This window comes from Nycticebus coucang, chromosome 9, assembly GCF_027406575.1.
Source record: "Nycticebus coucang isolate mNycCou1 chromosome 9, mNycCou1.pri, whole genome shotgun sequence".
NCBI lineage: Eukaryota > Metazoa > Chordata > Mammalia > Primates > Lorisidae > Nycticebus > Nycticebus coucang.
The window spans coordinates 71,690,979-71,711,569 of NC_069788.1; the positions used below are offsets into that span (position 1 = coordinate 71,690,979).

The 20,591-nt window shown below is 44.1% G+C and overlaps 1 protein-coding gene across 1 annotated transcript in view; it reads right to left on the reverse strand.

Moving 5' to 3' along the window:
• The window catches only part of BMP6 (bone morphogenetic protein 6), a 180,687-nt gene extending 164,649 nt beyond the window's left edge, over positions 1–16,038 (reverse strand). The window contains exon 1 of the mRNA XM_053603799.1: positions 14,539–16,038. Coding sequence (XP_053459774.1) covers positions 14,539–15,199 — 661 coding nt within the window. The 5' untranslated portion in view covers positions 15,200–16,038. The remainder of the gene's footprint in view (positions 1–14,538) is intronic.
• Between the last annotated feature and the right edge of the window lie 4,553 nt (positions 16,039–20,591).

A 20,591-nucleotide genomic window follows, 5' to 3' on the forward strand; every position in this document is an offset into this window, starting at 1 on the left:
CCCAGTTCATTTCACCAGTGCTTTTGAAATAGAGTGAGGCAATAATGCACGTCTGTTTCGGGCAACTAACCAAGAGACCACTCGCCCCCTGAGTAAAGGTATCTCAACCCTGTCCATGGCTTTGATCTGTTTTCAGTTTTTAAATGTTCCCTGTTGCCTAGTGGGGAGCTAAGTGACTTTGCTTCAATAGACATTATGTCACCCTCAGCTCTTATGTAAACAGAATGTCTAACACCTTCACAATGTATGCCAAGCTAGGGAGCCTGAAGTGGAAGCTGACAAGATAAGTATTTTGCATCTGCACCTGCAGAAGGAGTGGTGCCTGCTCCTGGGAGTTTTTTGCCTGGTGCAATCAGGAAATTTAAATTTAGACTCGGCAGCACTTCTTTCTGACTCCTATTCATAATTATTAAAGTCATAATGACATCTGATAGAAGGAAAATAATATTTCTGCTTACTGAAGCCTTTTTTCCAAGCCATCTAGAAAGTCACAGAACACAAACCCTGCCAGGAGAAGGCAACTTCTCTTTTTATAACCACTGCTACGTATATAACTTAGTCAGCACCTACACCTGATGCTTCATAGTTCATAATCCACTCATCCAGAGGTTTAGTTTTGTTAGTAATGACAGAAAAAAGTAAGATGGCATGCACCAACTTTACCTTAGAGAAACTGACCTGCTTTCATTGAATATGCATTCATTGAATATCAACTAAAGAAAGACGCCACACTTGGTACTTGCAGGATGGGGGACATCTCAAAGGTGAATGAAGGCAGGAATCAGAGAAGTCAGTGGTGAAGGTGATTTTGGCCAAAGTCACACAGCTGGGGAGTGGCAGAGCCAACACGGGTGCTCAAGGCTCCCCGTTCCTTCTCCTCAGCCACATGGAGCTCCCTTGAGAACAGGCATCCAAAATTAGAACGCTGCTCTGTGGCGCTGTGCACTAGAGTCAGTCTCCTGTCATTTGGCCCCAACGTTCTGCCCAAGAGTCATAGATGTGGATAAGCGGCTTTCAGAAAGGCTTTCCTGAGGTGGCAGTTGAGCTGGGGTTTAAAGAACAGACAGAACTGAGAACACAGAAATGGGCAGTTTTGCAAGGGAAATGGGCAAAATCATGGAGATGAATCTGCTGACCAGAGAATAAAAGATGAGGGGAGGACAGGAAATTAAATTGGGGGTGAAATCAGAGGCTTTCAGCTGAGTGTTGTGGGCCATAAGGAGCCAATGAAGGTGCAGGAGGAAGGACAGTGGCCCACATCTGCACTACAGAAACCCCCACAGGAATGCAGGGAACTGTGAACAGCAGGGAGACCAGCGTGGAAGTCAGGGCCAATGGTCGTGAAGACCTGATCTAGGGAAGCTGGCGGGTGGGAGGAGGAAGGGCAGGGGAGAAGCAGAGACAGCGAGTCTGGCAGTGACTGGATGTGGGGTACGAGCAGAGACTGAAGTTCAACCTGGCGCCGTGGGTCTCTCATCTCAGTCCCTGCTCTCGACACCAAGTGAGCTCATTAAAATGTTGGTAGATTCAAGATTGAGTACATAGGATTCATGCTTCTCCATTTTTCTGATGCTTTACTAAGAATAATGTCTTCCACTTCCATCCAGGTTAATATGAAGGATGTAAAGTCTCCATTTTTTTTAATGGCTGAATAGTATTCCATGGTATACATAAATGGAGAAGCATGAATCCTATGTACTCAATCTTGATATGAGGACAATTAATGACAATTAAGGTTATGGGGGGGGAAGCAGAAAGAGGGATGGAGGGAGGAGGGTGGGGCCTTAGTGTGTGTCACATTTTATGGGGGCAAGACATGATTGCAAGAGGGACTTTACCTAACAATTGCAATCAGTGTAACTGGCTTATTGTACCCTCAATGAATCCCCAACAATAAAAAAAAAAAAAGAGAGAGAGAGAAAAAAAAAAATGTTGGTAGATTCACACCTAGAGGTGCTGTCAATCACTGCTCTCATCCCCAAGTAAGCGTGTTTAAATGTCAGTAGATTCATATCTATTGGGTACAGTGCACAATCTGAGTGAAAGGCACACTTACATGTACAACTTTGACTCTATCTGTACAGAGACAAAGTATGTAAACAAAACGTCTATACCCCCTAACATTCTGAAATTAAAAAAAAAAGTTATGTCCCCATACCCAAAGACCCCAAGGCAGGGGCAGGGCCCAAGAAGCTACTCCTTAATAGAGCTATGCTGATCCACAAGCTCTTTGCTACTGGCTTACAGAGAAATGTCCAGAAATGGAGAGTATTTAGATGGCTCGGCAGCAAATTGACTGATATATATATATATATATATACACACTTTTTTTTTTTTTTTTTTTTTGCAGTTTTTGGTTGGGGCTGGATTTGAACCCACCACCTTGGCATATGGGGCCAGCGCCCTACCCCTTTGAGCCACAGGTGCTGCCCCAAATTGACTGATATTTTTATATTAAAGGAATCTAATAATTAAAAGTTAAGGCTTGATTTTATATTTGAGTTTTTAATGTCAATTTTCTGGTATTCATTTTCAATGAAATTTACAAAAGTATAGGTTCACAGAAATTAAAACATATTTTTAATAGTGATTCTTGCTGGCTGCTCATCAGGTTCAGGTATAGGACCATACCTGGGCCATGCTCTGAATAGACAGGTCAGTGAAAGAGAAAGGACACACACGAGGAGGTGCTCAGTTCTGGGAGGACTCCCCACAGCTGCATCCAGCTTCCTGGGTACAGTGGCTCCCACCAGGCCGCTGAGCCTCCATGGTGGGTCTCCTGAGAGCCCAGTGCCTATCTGTTACCCTGGTCACATATTACATACTTCCTCACTCCTTCACCTGGGTGTCACTGCCTCTCTGCCCCGGCCCTCTGCCTGTATTCTAACTCAGCCCAGGTCACATGCCATAGGCCAACCCTTCTGAATCTTTTGCTGTATTTCACAAAAAGTCCCAAAATGCAGCAGCAGGCTTTGAGACACAACAGGAGCCAAGGGTGAGCTGGCAGTGTTATAGGAATGAAGAAGAGAGCTTTTTCAAAGGGAGTGATCAAAGCTTTCGAGAGGAGGATGAGAACGCAAGACTGAGTCATAAGCTGCCTTCAGTGAACCAATTTCAGCAGAGGGATGGGGATGGAAGTCAGCCCATGAGGGCAGAGGAAGGACATAGCAGGAAGGAAAGAGCAGCCTCCCTCACCAGAGGCAGGTAGGGGATGGTTAAGTAATTTCACCCAATTGTTCTATTTATGTGACTGAGCACAATTTGAAACAATCTCTTAACACTATTGTAAATATTAATTTTCTCTAAAATCTTCCAAATTCTCCCCTATTTTGCTATCAACTAGAGCTTAGTGTATATTTGCAGCTGTGAGTCTAAGTGTTGCCTTGGTGAGATAATAAGTGACATCGGCCATTCTTTGAGGCAAAAGACCATAAAGAATACTTATGTTTTCATGCAAAAAAAAAAAAAGCGCAATTTCTATTTGAGCTCACAGAACATTTAGGGAAGGATGAGCAAAAGGAAAAGTTGGGGGTAAATTGGAGTCTACTTTCTCAAAGTTTTTGGACGCGTGCCCTACGGAAATTGCCTGAATTTGAAACAGAAACACAGGGAGGCATCTTTCTGCTGTTTTACAGCAGGATCAAATCTTTTAAATGTGAGTCTTTAGAAACAAGATGTTGACAGGGTCACCAACAACTCAAAACTACTGCAGATGCTTGCTTTCAAAATTTGAAAACAGGTCTGCTTATTTTTATTATCATTTCCAAAAAATCAATGTAGAAAGTGAGATTTAGGGCAAAGTCAAATCGCAGTTACCAAGAGCAAAATTGACCCCGTGAAGACTTGACCCCATGATTCTCTGATCCAAGAAAACCATTCACAAACATCTTCAGAAAATTCCATTCTTAAGAATGTTTAAAGCCCCGTAAGATAAAAGCATAAAGAGCCACGGCAGCAGTGAAAGATGAGACTTCTAGAGGCACTTCCTGTGTATTAGGATTGATTATTTCACCCTGTAGCACAGTTGATTTTTTTAAAAGTATAGCTCAGGATACACTCACTATCTTGATTGGGGTGACAGTTTTAGCCGTGCCTAGCTATGTCAAAGTTTAGAGAATTGCATATTTTAAATAAGCAATGCATCGTATGTCAATTATACTTCAATTAAGCTGCCTTATAAAATTTTTTTTTTTAAAGAATCACTCAGATAAACACAAAAAGGAACACTCCAAGAATTGAGTTCTGAGAGTTACCTCATCTGGGCTTTCTCAACTGTGTTCCAGGGAATTGAGAGGCCACAGCAATCAGGGGCCAACCAGGGAAAGAGAACCCTCATGCAACTGTTTACAGCCGAGGGGTGTAACACAGGGAGCTGGGGACACACAAGTGGGAGAGCTGAGCAGATTGGGGAGGCAACCCTTGGGAAGCCACATCACCCATGAGGAGGGAAGGCGGGGTGGGGTGAAGTGAGGGGGGTTCACCCGTGGAAAGCGGAACAAGGTGAATCCCTGAGAGAGAGCTGGAGCCACAGAACAAGGGCAGCAGTCACTGGAAATGCCTCCTGGGGTCTCTCCCTGTTCCATGGAGATAGCAGGGTAAGGAGTGGGAATCGGGAAGAGGGCCCAGGCCTGACACAAGGGGGCTTTATCAAAGGAAAATACAAAATAAAACTCTACTAAATAAAGTTAGCAGGGGTCTTTACTGCTGGCCTTGCCAGGGCGTTAACATGTTCATAGACTTGTAAAGCTCAAAGAGAGGAACAGAAGATGCTTCCATGAACTTCTTTTGCAGAATATTTTAGAGAAGTAGTGTTCTATGAAATACTGTTTGGAAAATGCTAATCTAGCCCCAATACTCACAGTTTACAGAAGAGGAAAGAGAACTCAAAACTTGATTGAGTGGCTTGAGCAAGATATTATTTACAAAGGAAAATTACTAAGATTATTTGGCTAAATTCAAGCATCCTGAATCTTAATAGAGTGCTCCTTCCTCTACTCTATAATAAATAGCCCATAAGCACCTTCTAGCACTAGCAAGAAAATTAGCTACTTAACTATTATAGTGGGAAATGAGTCACTTTTGTTGTAGAAAACTACCAGACTGCATGGAAATGTGTAATGTGCTCTGCTCCAAAACTATGGGAAAGAATATAGGAACATACATAAAAAAGGAAATTAAATGCAATGGGGTCGTCAAATTTATTATAGAAGGAAAAGAGAAAGGGGAAGGGAAAGCAAGAGAAAGAGAGAAACTAATATCCACTGGGTACTACCTTTATCCCAGCAGCCACATTGGATTCCACATCTCACAATGATGACATGTAAGTGTGTGTATAACAATAGGGCCAAACCACCTCAGTCAAGCAGATGAAACACCAATGTGCCAGCTTTGTGGGAGGAATTCCCAAAGTTGGTGGTAGAGAGCTCTGCCCTTAAAAGACCCTATAAAAATGCAAAAGCCTGCTCTGTGGCCTTTGGAGAGAAATCTAACTCTCCAGCTACCTCCAGCTACGGTCTCCTCACTACTGGCACCATAAGCCTTATCCCTATCCCTCAATTAAATATCTATCCTACCACACGGAAAAGTATGAAACCATAGCACACCCTAAGGCAGGTGTTATGGAACAAAGTAGAATTTCTCAAGCCGAATGATGCCGCCAGGACCCCAAGTTCTTCTCTATTTTAAGAGGTTTCCTCTGTTCAGGTGGGGAGTGGAATGAGAGATAGAGGGTGTGTAATTCAGCTAAAATTCAGTAAGAAAATGTCCCACTACAGGCAGCTCCTATGGCTTAAGGAGTAGGGTGCCAGCCCCATATACCAGGAGCAGCAGGTTCAAGCCCGGCCCCAGACAAAACTGCAAAAAAAAAAAAAAAGAAAAGAAAGAAAAAAGTTAAGGAAATATCCCACTACAACGGGTAATTAAATAGATGAGAAGAATTTCTAGATTTACAATATTGGTAAAGGAGTGCTCACAAACTCCTGCCCTATCTCAAGTGGATTGCCAGATTGTTCACTAGCACTCTTTAGAGTTGCCATGCTTCTTGTTTCTATGAAGGTATTTTCTTATTTTTTCTCCATTCAATTGTGTAGCACATTTTCATAAAAAAAAAAAAAACAGTTCAAAGGGAAATATTTCACTTACAAAGACCTCTGGATTTATGAAGTCTCTATTAATTTAGTTTTAGTCTGATCTAAATAGTCTCTCCTGGGGGAAGCCTTTCAAAGACTGCTGATCCTGCCTCTGGGGCCAGTACCATATTTTTGTGGCGTCTCATTCCTAAAGTCCTACTAAGTTTTAATATGAGTTTTCAGAAAGGAAGGAATAATATTTAACTCCTCCCCTAACAACCCCCCAAATTTCAATAATCTACAAACACAGAACTTCTGTAAGTCTCGTTCATTCTTCAGGCTACTTTATTTTACTCCCCCAAATCCTGCCGTGCACGGATCAAACAGGGCACAAGCCAGGGAGAAATTTAATCATTCATATCTCTGCCTGAGGAATTGTCTAGGTACTATGGTGACAGACACCTCAGTGAAAGTATGTGGAGGAAAAAAGATTTTTAAACCTCTAGACTTAAAAAAGAAAAAGATTTCTGATGGATTTAGATTTGTTGTCAACACATAAAAACACCATACAATAAGGGCCATATTGTCATAGACAATCAAATGATTTCTTTCTACACCACTGTGGTAAAACCCCAGAAACAAAATATGATTCAACAAAGGTATTTTATTGCTTTCTCCAAACTTTGTGTATGTTAAATTTTTATATTTTCATTAATTTGTTTTCCCTCGTTTTCCACAGATGATTTTTTAGGGCCTTGAGACTATTCTGTATGATACTATCATGGTGGTTACACATCATTATACATTTATGTAAATTCATAGAATGTCCAGCACCAAAAGTGAACCCTAATATAAACTATGAACTCTGGGTGATGATAATGTGTCAGTGTAGATGCTCCAATTGTGACAAGTGCACCACCCTGGTGGGGGATGTTGACAGTGGGGGAGCCTGTGTATGTATGGGAGCAGGAGGTATGTGGGAAACCTCTGAAAAATTCCACTCAATTTTGTTGTGAGTCTAAAACTGCTCTTAAAAACATGACTGTTTTAAGACATGTACAGCTTCTCTGTTATTCTGATAGGACAGCATGCAAACATGATTGCAAGAGGGACTTTACCTAACAATTGCAATCAGTGTGACCTGGCTTATTGTACCCTCAATGAATCCCCAACAATAAAAAAATAAATAAATAAATAAACCAAAAAAAAAAAAAAACAAATTCTGAAAAAAAAGATAACACAAAAACTTTTAGTCCTTAATTTTATAGTTTACAAAACTCAGTGTCTGGACTATTCAAATGTAATCCATAGATTTAAAAGGAAGGAGAGAAAATAATTAGTCTCAGGGAATAAGTAAGTCCAAGTATAAAAAAAATCTCCTGGCCTAATCAATATATAAAACAGCTCTCACCAATGATATAGTTAGTTCATACTCTGCTGAGACACAAATTAGAATTTTTTTTCCAGCCCATGTTCATGTACAGGAAACCAACAAGACTGTAAACACAGGAACAACAATCAACAAATGCAGATGTTCTGGACAAGGTGAAAGGGCAAGTGGCAGGAGAATGATAATAAGGAACAAGTCGGATGTCAGAGGTCAGGGTGGAGTAGGGTCCTGAGCTCCAAGGGGCACTAGTTTCTGCCCACCCTGAATCCACTCCATTCCACTCCTCCCTGACCCCAACAGAGCTCTCTGGTGATGAGAAAACCATCTGCACATAAAATCAGCACTGTGGAACAAGGACATTTCAGGCCTGAGACAATCCCAACCTATCTAACAGGATCAGTAATCAAGGGCGTATGCCCATGAACCTGAAAGTCAGGAAGGCTCTCCCACTTGGAACCAGAACCTCATTCTACAAAAATGTTTGAAGGAGATTCTTTGGCCCAGTCATCTGGGACTGTGTATGAGATAACAAGACCATGGGGACCCATCAAGGAATTACCTGATGTAATTTAGATATCATCTCTATTATGGACCCAATCTCTTTAATAATGGAGATAGGAAGGGCAGGAAGAGAATCAGTGGATGTCAGTGGAAAAATGCTTCTCAGAGCAACGTGGTTTTCAACTCAGTTTGGGAGCAGAAAACAATTCCTTGGGGTCAACAGTCCTTTGGCATACTAAACGAGAGGATTATTTATAGATATACACAGCATTTTCTTTTCTAAAAGCAGAATACTAGAATAAAACCGTATCTACCAGGAGAAAATCCACAAAATTCCAGATCTGGGCTTCCCTGCCTCTTGCCCCGGGTCGTGTTCTCTTGGGTGCTTTTGTAATTTCTCCTTAATTACCCACTCAGGCCTGGCCAATGGCCCTTCTGCTCAGATGCACTAGGATCTCTTCAAGGCTCCGTGGATTGTCCCTCAGCCTTAAGAGGTAATAGCAGTGAAGGGGAAATGGTGGTAAATAAATATAACAAACTCAGTTGACAAGCATGGGAGTTTAGATGATATGCAAGTTGATTTTCAAGCTCTAAATTTGGTGATTTTTAGATAACATAAATTCACCAATAATACCAAACTGGGTTAACCAATAAACTCAAAATGGGTTTTATGTTGCTGAGCATGGGTTTCCCCACAAAAGCCATGTTATGCACAATTGCTTTGTTCCCAGCCAGACTCCAAACTCTCACTTTACCCACAGGGTGCTGAAATACCACGTTATACAGTGAAAAAAAATTGTAGAAAACAATATCTTCAAAACACCATAACTGAACAACAACTCCAATAAATTCCAGTGACTGACAATGTGTCACTGATTACTGATGCTTGTAAGGGAAGTTGAGCAGATGAATGCAGGTTCTGAGAATTTCTGGCATTCTTGAAACTCTAATTTTCACTAAAGTGGTGATGGCTTTCCTTCTCCTTAATTCAGTTGTCACGGCGTCCATATAGTCTAGATGAGCCTGGGGCCGTTTTCCTTCTCACATGTTTCCAAGCAGTGAGAACTCGGACAGAGATGGGAACAAGAGTATTGAAGAAGAAATAAGGGTATAATCCAAAGAGAAGATGTGTTTGGATAAAATTAACTCAACTTTCATGAAGAAAACTGAGAAATGAGGACAACAGGATGTCTGAGTCCTTCCTGGGGAACACAGAGAAGATGCCAGCCATACCACAAGCCAGCTCTGGGTGACACCCTGCACCAGGGCAGCCCTGCACAGAGACTTGGTAAACGGCCTGCTTATGTCTTGAGTTTCTGTACTGAGTTCTACTCCTTTTACTCAGAAACTTTTGAAAGTTTCTAGTTAAAAATACAAGCATCTAATTCAAATATTGACCACTTTTCTTCCCACTGCTGGAAGTGCCAAAGATGGCAGAATAACTACAATTCAGAAACGAGAAGAGGGGAAACAGAATAAAACAGAATAAAGTTCAAAGTGGAAAGATTTAAAAACTAGTAACTTTATAACAACTTACAAATAATCGTTTTCTAGAATAAGTCATTTTTTAACGTAAGATGGGAAGCACAGAATGGAGGACTGATGTGTGGAAGGGTTTCTTAAAGCTGATTAATTATTCAACATATTGTACCCTCTTCATTTTCCTTTCCTAACTCAGTCTCATAAACAGACAGGGGTGATAAAGATGGCAGAGCTGTTATCTTTCAGAGTTTGTTAGACTACACCACCTTTGATAGCCAATATTCACTTCCACCTCCCATAGTCAAGTAAAATATTAATTTGAAATCCAACATATAACGTGCTCAACTCTGAAGACACAGTGATGCAACGTAACTATTACATGCTGAATAAAATGCTATTCACTACTTTTTTCACTTACACAGATTCTGCCATCCCCAGGAAGTTCTCCTCCAAGCTGATCAGGGAGTAAGCTCTTAAGTAGAGGAACTAACCATGATTCAGCACATTTAGAGAGGATTTATACCCATTCATAGAAGGACGACCAGAGGAAACACCATCTGAAGTCCAAACAATAGTATCTGCCTGCCCTTTGATCTTAGTTTAAGAACACTTTGTACAACTTTTTTGTTGAAATCTCACTGAATTTCACATTTACTCTTTGTAATTTCTTTTGAACACCTACCAATTCTTTGAATCACACTCCTGCAAACAAATTCTCCAAACTGTTTTTGCTCTGAGTAGCTTACAGACATGGACTTATTTTCTGCTAACAAAAATCTTTATAAGTACAGACAGCTTAAATGAAAAATAGCACTACTGATCCTCTGTTTATGAGAAAAAGATAGTACAGTGTATCTGGTTACAAATACAAGTAGGGAGTATTCCATTTTTCTTCTAATTTATGTTTCCCAAGAGTAATTTTGTTCAGAAGACTGCCAGTATTTTTAGTGCAAGTTTCTTGTTACTTGTACTAAAATATACTGAATCCCTTTTCTGAGCATAATTTGAGTTTTTTATTTCATTTAATCTTTGCATCTGGAGATCAATACCTCACTAATTCAAAATAAGTACATAAAATCTGAAATGCAGATATTTAAAGAAACTACTATATTTTTACTACTCCTAGATATAATGCAAATTATAAATTAATGTTCATACAGGTGACTAATGAAAGAGATTTTAAGAAAGCATTGATGATATAGATCAAATACCATGAACCTCAGTGTCTGAAATGTCTTCACTTCAAACATTTACTCAATAACAATCAGGTATGCCATTTCTAAAGAATCGTATCTTTCAGATTAGTGAAATATGAATTTGAAATGTGGGCTATGTCTGTATTTCCTTAATTCAATCTTTGCAAAGCACCTTCCATATGCTCATCATTATCTTAGGCATTTAGGCTATGGCGGTGGAATAGTATGGTTTCCACCTTTGGAGGCTGATATCCTAGAGGGGGACACAAACAAATGAGTAAGCAAATTAAAAAGGAAAAAAAGAAAAACTTGTGATAAGCACCAGGAAGGAAATAAACAGTGTGTTGTGATGGTAAAGAAGTGGGTGAGGTGGGGGCAAGCATCAGTTTACATAGGTTAGCAGAGAAGGTTTCTCCAAGAAGGTGAAGTTTAAGCCAAGATCTGAAGGATATTTTAGTATACCTTTCCAAGGTCACCAAATTGGCAAGCTTGCTGATTAGGCTGCCAAGACATTTTTAGCATTAGAAAACAAAGAGAAAATGGCATCTATGGCCCTCATTGAATGCAAGTTCACGAGCTCACCCGGGCACTCTACACACCAGTAGGAGTGGCAGCAGACCTTTAGTACTTAGAAGGTGACACATCCAGCCTATTCACCCAGAGAGTGTGCAACAGTCAACATAAACAACAATGAGCTGGTCGGATGACCAGCATTTGGGCTGTGAGAGAGAAATTTATCCTGTTGATTCATACTTCCCGATAGTCCTGCTGGCTGACAAAGCTCAGGGTGTTTTAAATGCATTTCATGAGTAAATTATTCCCTCAGTTGGGGGAAGAAGGATGTTTACAACTATGTAACACTTTCCCTCAGACTTCCAGTTTACAATTTACTTCACTCAGTAACATTCATCTTTCTGTAGGTTCTTTAATAGATGAGTCAGGTAATGAAGCAGTTAACATGACATTGACACCAATTAGGAAATCTGTGTAATTCTTTTTTTTTTTTTTTTTTGAGAATTCACATTGCTAAGCAATTGCTTTCTTCAAATGAACTGCTGTCCTTCCTATGTTCAGAGCCATGGTAATCAGATTTCACCACATTTTAGCCATTCATTATTGTATTCTACTTACTTTTTTTCTTTTTTTTTGAGACAGAGTCTCACTATGTCGCCCTGGGTAGAGTGCTGTGGCATCACAGTTCACAGCAACCTCAAACTCTTGGGCTTAAGCAATTCTCTTGCCTCAGCCTCCCAGGATTCTACTTACTTTTAGCCACCCATATGGAGTCCAGACCTGGCATATAAAACCTATTACATTTAATAGTCAGACAGCACACTGATGTGGTAAGAGTGGCCTGGAGTACAGTTCTTGACCTAGGATTCTCTCTCAGCTCCACATCAGCTTGTCCTGGGGCCTGGAATTGCACTGTGGGTGAGTTTTTTTGGAATTTTTCAGACGTTTTTTATCTTTAAATAGCCTTTATGAAAAATAAAAATATCCCTAGGGAGATACTAGGTTAAATCATCACCCTAGCAGGATTAGTTGACAACCAGCTTCAAGCAGTGTGACTCAAAAGTAATGTGTACCTGTAGACCACAAAAGGTCAGAAAAGCAAGGAACGAGGGGAATTTGGAGGTCACTAAACACAGTAAACGTCACTGTACTTTACAAACTTAGCTCAAGCTAGCTCTCAAAATTTCCAAATACCGTGCAAAGCAGGGTTTCCGATCCCCAGAATCACCTGAGGATCTTTAGAAAATCCAAACACCTGCCTCTCCCTCCACACATGTGGTCTGATGTAATTAATATGCAGTGCCACCTGGGCATCAGAATTTTTAAAGCCCCAAGGAAACTCTAATGTGCAGCAATCTTTGGAAGCTTTGTTCTTAATCTCTTACTGAGATGATACATTGATTTCCTTCAGACCTGAGGATCTCCTGTGTGAGTGATTCTTGACCATGGTAATTCATTGGAAAAACCCAAGGCACTTCAAAAAATGGCCAAACCCTCAAAGATTCCAGTGTAATTGCTCAGGATCTGGGGAGCAGCCCTAGCATCTCTGGTTGTTCAAATGCCCCCAAGTGTTGCTGCTGGAAATGTTTTCCCTGAGACTGTAACTTGGTTCTCTGTGAAGGAGCCAAGGGTGGCGGTCTTCCTCCCTTTTATCCAGGTTAAAATATTTCTCCAAAGCTGTCAGAAAATTTGGGGACAGGTGGGAAGTGAGGAAGAGAGCAAGAGGTGATTTAATAAATTTAATTTATTAAATCAGAAGAAGCAGAAAAGTTAGAATAGGGAACAGCACTGGGCCTCTGCCACCTCTCCCCATCACCAAATTGTATTGACTGGCATGATTATCTTCTTAGAATGCTTCCTGGAGATAGCGCCGTTTTGGATTTGGTTCCAATAAACTGTGAGGATTCTTGTCCAGTCAGAACCCCTGGCAGTGCAAGTAGCCAGATTGGCAGGCCTGTAGCCTCCACTCCCTGTGAGATTCTGTCTCATGAATTTCCCAGAAGGATTTCGGCACCACTCGGATGCCAATCACCCCGCTCCATTCCCAGCCCTCTCGCCCTGGGCCCTTATCCCACCTCCACCCCCACCCCTCGCCACCTTCTCTCCCCAAAGCTTAGTGGAGTTAAGAATCATAGATATACTTGTAAAGAAATGACCTGGACATTTCACATGGGAATTATTCTAGTAAACAATGTCCTTAATTGAGGGCCAGGGTGAGGGTTTGACGTGGCTGGGACACCCGTGTGCTACTTCGACAAGTGCCTCTGCTAACCCACTCTGTGACCCGGGCACAGCCACGCGTCTCGCAGCGGAAAGGAAGCCGGCGAGACCCGCCCTACCCGCGGCTGCGCCCACTCCGGGCGTGGCTACTGCACCCCTAGTCTGTCTGCCCACAAAGCGTCCTCTACATCCCAGTCTCCGCTAAACTGAGTCAGCTTATGAATTAAGAGCAGCACAAACTGGAAGTATGAAAAGAATCTTCTTTACACCCTTTTGCTTTACAGATGAGAAAACTTAAGGGGGAAAAGGGCGACGTGATTCCGTCTGGGGTTTGCTACAGAACGTTTGTGGCAGAGCCCTGATTTAGCCGCCCTTGAATTTCCATTCTGTTGCCTAGCAACCTGTTCAGACCAGCTCAGCGCCCAGTCCTGGCCCCTACCCCGCACCCTTTCTCTGCTCATGCAGCTTGGGTAGCATTGATCAAAGGTTCAGCTTTTTGGGACAGTGGCCAAGGGCATGTGAGCGAGGACTTGGATGAATTACCCGAGTTGGGCTGGGATCCGGCCCCAAACAGGAGCTAGACCCGCCTGGCCGGGACTGGCTCGCTTTCTGCTGTGCTTTCGGGACCTTCCCTCGCAACCACAGCCCTCCTCCCACAATGCCATGGACACCTCCACACACACTCATGTCAAGTTTCCAAAGCTCTTAGCTGTTGTCAGATTCCCTAAAAGTTGCGGTGGGAAAACTGGCGCTCGGAGTTAGGGGACAAAAGAAGACAGTTCGGAGGGAGAGAAGGCTGAAGCGCCCTCACCTTCCCAGGATAGTCACACTCGGGGCGCACTTTTCTGCTGCAGTGGAGTTAACGTGGCCCAAGCCCGGCAGGAGTGAAAAAGTGCCGAAGGTGCTCCAGGCGCCCGCAAAGACACACCTGCGGGGGGGCAGCGCTCCCGAATCCCAGAGCCCCAGCCCGCCGCAGCGCAGGAGAGCGCACGTGCTGCCCGCCACAGCGCAGGTGGCTGGAGCGCGGTCTGCCTGTCCCCGCGTCCCCACCACGCCAGGATGGACCTGCGCGCTGGAAGTTCCTCCACGCCCTCATACTACCCCCCGGACCCAGGAAACTGTAAATTAGGGGAATGTTCTCGTTGTTACGTTACCCCCAGATCCTTACCCAGGTTCACAAAGCTCATGACCATGTCTGCGTCGTTGAGGAAGGCGCTGTCCTGCGCGCTTGTCAGCGTGGACGCGCCGCCGCCACCAGAACCGGAGGCCAGAAGATTCTTGCTATTGAGCGGGTGTGCAGTGCCAGGGGACGGCTGCCGGGGCTGGGACGAGCTGGCTCCTCCGTGGGGCCAGGGCTTCGGCCTCTCTCCCTCCGATGCCCCATCCTCGTCGTCGTCGGCGGCGGACAGGGTGTTGTACAGATCCAGCATGAAGAGGGGTGCTGACTTTAGCCGCCCCGGAGGGGGTTCCCCGCGAGGCAGCTGTTGCTGCTGCTGCTGCGGTAGCGCCGGGGGCTGCAACTGCTGGAGGCCGTGCAGGGGTCGGGGACGGTGCGGGAGCCCCAGCACCGAGAGGATCTCCTTCTGCATCTCCCGCTTCTCGTGCGTCTTGAGTCGCCGGTAGAGGAAGCCTGAGGAGGAGGACTGTGGCGGCTGTGGCGGCGGCTCCGCGCGGCCGGGGCTCCCTCCGTCCCCCAGAAGCTGCCCCCCGGCGGCGGCGGCCGCGGCGGCGGCGGGCAAGGGCGGCCACAGAGGCGGGGGCCCGCAGCAGCTGCACAGCAGCCCCCACCACCAGCACAGCCACTGTGCCCTCCGTCCCAGCCCCGGCATCCCCGCCGGGCCGGGCTGCCCCCGCGGGCCCCGCGAGGCGCGGAGCGGCGGAGCGAGGCCGGAGTGCGGCCGCTGTGGCCCTTGGCGTGAGCAGCCCCCGCCACCTCTCGGCGTGCTCGCTTCCCCTTCCTGGCCCTCAGTCCTTATCTCTCATGGTCGTCTAGGGCGCCCCGAGTTGCCCAGGCTGGAGGAGTGGCGAAGGGGTGATCACCGGGAGAATCACTTTGAAGCAGAGGAAGGGGAGCCCCACAAGGCGCACGGTCCAGGCCAGGTGTGTCCGTGTCAGGGCTGCACTACAGCCTGCGCCCTCGCCCTTGGGCGGGTCACGGCGCGGGCACTCGCAGGCCTCGCTGCCCCTCGCCCTCCCGGGCGGTGGAGAAGGACCCGGGGCGGCAGGGGAGCGGGGCCGCTCACGGGCTAGCGGGGACGCCGGGCATCATCGCAGCGCACGCCGGTCCCCGGCTCCCAGGGCCACCGTGGAGTTCACCCCGTCGTAGGGCCCAGGCTGTGGTGACAAGGTGTCCCGAAAAGCCAGTCTTCTCCGGAGGCTTAACTTCCTTTTCGCTCACAAACTCCGCGACCCTCCACCCTCCCGCGCTGTCGCTTCTCAAATCTCCGCGCGCCGTTCGCCTCCTCAAGCTGAGGCGGCCAAGATCTTGCTTTCCTTTCAGGGCTCCCCCGGCTGCCCAGCAAACCCCACTCGCAGAGGGGACGGTAGGGAAGAGGATGTGTGCGCCCGGCCGTGGCCGCGGCGTCGGCGCCGGAATTCGCAGTCTCCTGCCTCTCGGTGCTGCGCTCGCTGCAGCGGCCAACGTGGGCTTTCTGCTGCGGGTCCCTCTCAGGTACCGCACTCCAGCCCCCGGGACTCCCCGCCCTCCTGGGTAACTGACAGGCTGCCAGCCAATGAAAAGACGAAGCTTACGGGCTATTTAAATGGACCCGCCCCCTTCTTTCACCCTCCTTCTCCCGAGGGGCGTCGCCCTGCCGCGCGTAGGTTTTAAGTACAGAGAATTCTTGGAGGAAACGGAGGCGCTGCGAGGTACCAAAGGCAAAGAGAGGTCATAGCTATTAAAAATGATGTGATCAATGCCCCAAAATGTGTTTATCTCTTTTATCATCACTTAAAAGGCCTAAGTTGATGTCTTAGCTAAATATAAGTAAAAACAGCTAATGAAATCAATAATGCTTAATTGAGAGACAAAAGAAAAACCATAGTTGCCTCATTCCTTCGTTTCTCACTTACTGATGTAACGGAGGAGTGTAGTGGACAACTGGCTTTCCAAGGCAGTTGCTGGAAGTTAAGACAAACCCTCTAAGGGAAATGTTCACAAACTGGCCACAGAGGGGGCCAAATGTAGCTAGACCAGCATCCCAAGGTTTGGAGTTGAATACTTTGACTTCATCTGGGCTTTGGTTTGGCTTCTTAAGTTGGCACCCCAAAGAGACTGTAATCAGATAATGTAATAGAAAGGCCACCCGACCTTCTCTGAGGTGTCTCACTGCTTCTCCACTTAGTTAAGGGTGCATTTTTAATGTATTGGAATACAATTCATTTACATGGTAGGAGACAAAACTTGAGTAGGTCTGGTAAACATATTTCCATATGGGCAGGGGCTTGGTTAATGGACAAGGCCCTGGAACACAAGTTGCTGTGAACTTTAGACAAGATAGCATCACCACCAAGGATGTGCAGTCATTGCCTGTTACACTACCAGAAAGGAGTGTAGATTAGACCATAAAACTGCACTTTATTGACTTGGCAGCCTTAGTTCACATGGTCCAAGGCATAGGGGAGTGAGAGAAAATAGATATAGACTATGGGATTCATGAACTTATTCCGGTGGGTCCGAATCTTATAAGGATTCCTATCTTGTATTGAAGAATTTGTCTCACATGGGTAAGAGTCTTTAGCTCCACACATTTACTGAAATATTCTTTCTGTAATAGTTTTGTCTTGGCCAGGCACGGTGGTCCTTTAGGACAATATTTATGTCCTATAGGACAGTATTTATGTACTATAAATGACTAATACCCATTACATTTCAGGCCACACAATTTCAGCAACACTGAAAGCCAGTCTTTGTACATCTATAGAGATTCTCTTCATCTGAAAAAAGAATACACCATAACTTGGTCTAGGATGGCAGGAACCTTAGAATTCAAGCACTCTGTCACTTCCTTTTTCTGTGGAGAATATGTTACATGGACTCACTGAAGTGCCCCCATAGCAGCCAAGAGTTCTTCTCAGAAGATCTGAAATTCCAGCACACATATGTAGGCTTCTTGCCAAGGGCCTTCTCCTTTTTCAAGCTTAGTCGCACCTTCTTCTTTATAAAACTTCTGCTGAGACACAGGATAGTAACAGAAGATCCCACCTCAGAGTGGTGGGGGAGGCAATGGGAAACAGAAGAACGTGAGCATGAACGAGAACCCCTTAGTAGGGCTGTGCTGTTTAAAATACAAAAATCACATTGTGACCCACCTATCATACACGTGAGCATCGTTTATCCCAAACTCTGAAATCCCAAATGCACCCAAATCCAAAAATTTCTGAGTGCAAACATGATGCCACAGGTAAAAAATCCCCCACCTGACCTCATGTGATGGTTCACAGTCGAAATGCAGTCAAAACTTAGTTCATGCATAAAATTATTTTTAAAATATTATATAAAATGACCTCAGGCTAGGTGTATAGTGTATATGCAAAACATAAATGAATTCATGTTACATAAACGAATTCATGTTTAGACTTAGATCCCATCCCTAAGATATCTCATTATATATGTGAAAATGTTCCAAAATCAAAAATTTCTGAAATCCTAAACTCTTGGGGTCCCAAGCACTTAAGATAAGGGATAATATATGCATCTATTGGGGTAGATGTGGTGGAGAGCACATCCACACACATAGGCTATCTCCTCCTTTCCTTAGACACTGAGTTAGAGGTAGATGAGCCTGTGGGACAGGAATTTAAAATACCACTTATTGATTCATTATCAGCTAAACAGTAGAGCAGCAATCCTGATTCAGGAGCTGAGAATCCCCCCAGGATGGACTCTGGGGTCCTGTTGAGAAGCACCAGAACAAGGGGTGCGGAGGATGCTTCCAGATATGAACATGGGAGCACACAACTCCCTTAACAGCCAGGGAAAGCCCAAAAAAGATGTGAAATGAGATATTACAGTGGGCATAAGGGCAGTGACATTCCACTGAGAGCCATGGAAGAGGACACACTTCTCTCATATTCCTACTGCTCCCAACTTGTGCCTGTCAGATTTGCTGGGAAACATATAGTCAAGCCTTTTATCTACTGGGACAAAGGGGACAGGTACACATCAAAGAGGTACACATCAAAGATTTTAACAACCTCAAAATTAAGACCACTGCTTCTCCAAGACAATCGGAGCTCTAGGTGGATAAGGAGCCCCTAAACACCACCTCACCCACTCCCCTACTTCTCTGAGCTCTCCCCAGTGCTCTACCAGAAGTCTCAGGACAGGGAGCTAAACAAAGTCCACATGTGACTCAATAGGACCAGGCATGCCCTGGAGTTAAAGGGCGGGGAACAGATCTGGCTTTGGAGGCTGCAGCAACCTAAGAACCGGCCTGAGAAAATTAGAGGTAATTTCGCCCCCTGCAGGACACCAAAATATTACCGCGCCCTTCTGTGTGCCTGAGACAAGCTTCGTTAAGTTCTCTGAGCAGGTCTCTAAAACATTTGCGTGGAAAGAGGGTGAATATGATCAAGAAGCCGATGTCGGAGCCAATCTTTATCAAACATCTGGTTGCTTGGCTGACATTTGATGCAGCTGGTCCTCAGTCTTCTGGAAATAGGCTTCCCATCCCAATCCTGCCCCACTTTATGAAGAAGTGAGGAACCCTCACCATCAAGAAAGGTTCATCCCATGCCTTCAGTGATACTGGGGATAAAGTGGGAATTCTGTACCCAAGTGCTTATTAAGGCACAGTGTGATTCACGTGACAAATCCTTGAAAGTCTTCCTTGTCCTTTACATATCATAAGGGTTTCTTTTATATGTTTGTAACCCACTTGATCAGATAGTTTTTATTTTGAAAAAATGCTGCTTATTAATTTGATGTTAAAAAATATTCTATGCTCTGTACTTTCCTGTGAATTATATTATTAGCAATAAATCAAAACTTTAGTCTTTAATTTTATATTAAATCATACACTGGCCCCTTCAGCTGCCTTTTCCTGAAGATGTAAGTTGCTGCTGTTGGAATTAACTTTACATAAAATTTTTACAAACTACTATGTGTGGCTGTTGTGTTTAAAAAACTCTGGCCTCCTTGAATCCTGGGAAGTTCTGTTCAAAGTACTAACTTTTCGTCTTCCTCTTAGCATAAGGATTGAAGTGTTTCTTAATATTAATTTCAAAATACAATAATTTGCTTGCTCAAATGTTTAAAATATCAATTTGAAATTGAGCAAAAAAGAAGTATGTTAAGTAAATGTTTGCAGAGTATGAGAAAAGAAAATTTGAGAGTGAAGTAAACATTGCTTCTGAAAGCGACACCTGTAAGGCAGACTTCAAAAACGTGTCTCATCCAAAAGTCTGTGGTAACATTAATATTCACTCACACTCTGCTTTCACTGTCTATTCAAAAATGCTGGGCATTCACACTTCAAAATATCATTCAAGTCATCATATTTTCCTACTCATGAAGGACATCTGGTGGCAAAGTGAAAAACTAATACATAAATCTGTTTCCAGAGATTTTTTTTTCCACACTGTAACCCAAATAGCAAATCTGTTGCTTGTACATGTCTCAAACTTTTCACACAGGCTCAGATCTTTATGATCCTAGGATTTAGGCTATCTACGTAATATTAAGCAACGGAATATTTTGAGACATCCGGATGATTGAATCATTTTTTAAATTTTCATTGAGTAATTAACATGTGAAGATCAAGTCTTCAAATTTTTGTACCGAGAAAAACAATACTTAACACATTTCCATGACCTGTTTTACTATCTCTGAAGAGTTCTATTCCAAGAAATCATTGGTCTCGTAGCTCAACTGAGTAGCGTATGAGTTTCTCTTGTCTGTGCTGACCTTGGACCTTTTCTCCATTCCGTGACCTGGGTCTGTACCCCATGCCCGGGATGTGTCTCAGTGTCAACTAAGAGGTTACGCGAAAATACGACATTATCATCTTACCAATCCCTGTAACCAGTAGTATGTTACCAATGACGGTAAAATCAGGTTAAAATGAAAGTCATAGCTTTTAAAAGGGAAAAGAAAGATTAATGTTTCAGTCCGCATTCATTCATTCATTTGTTCAATAAATATTTCAATGCCTCTTAGGTGCCAGGCAGTGTTCTTGGTTTGGGGATACCAAAATGTCAGAGATTCCTGCCCTCAGATTC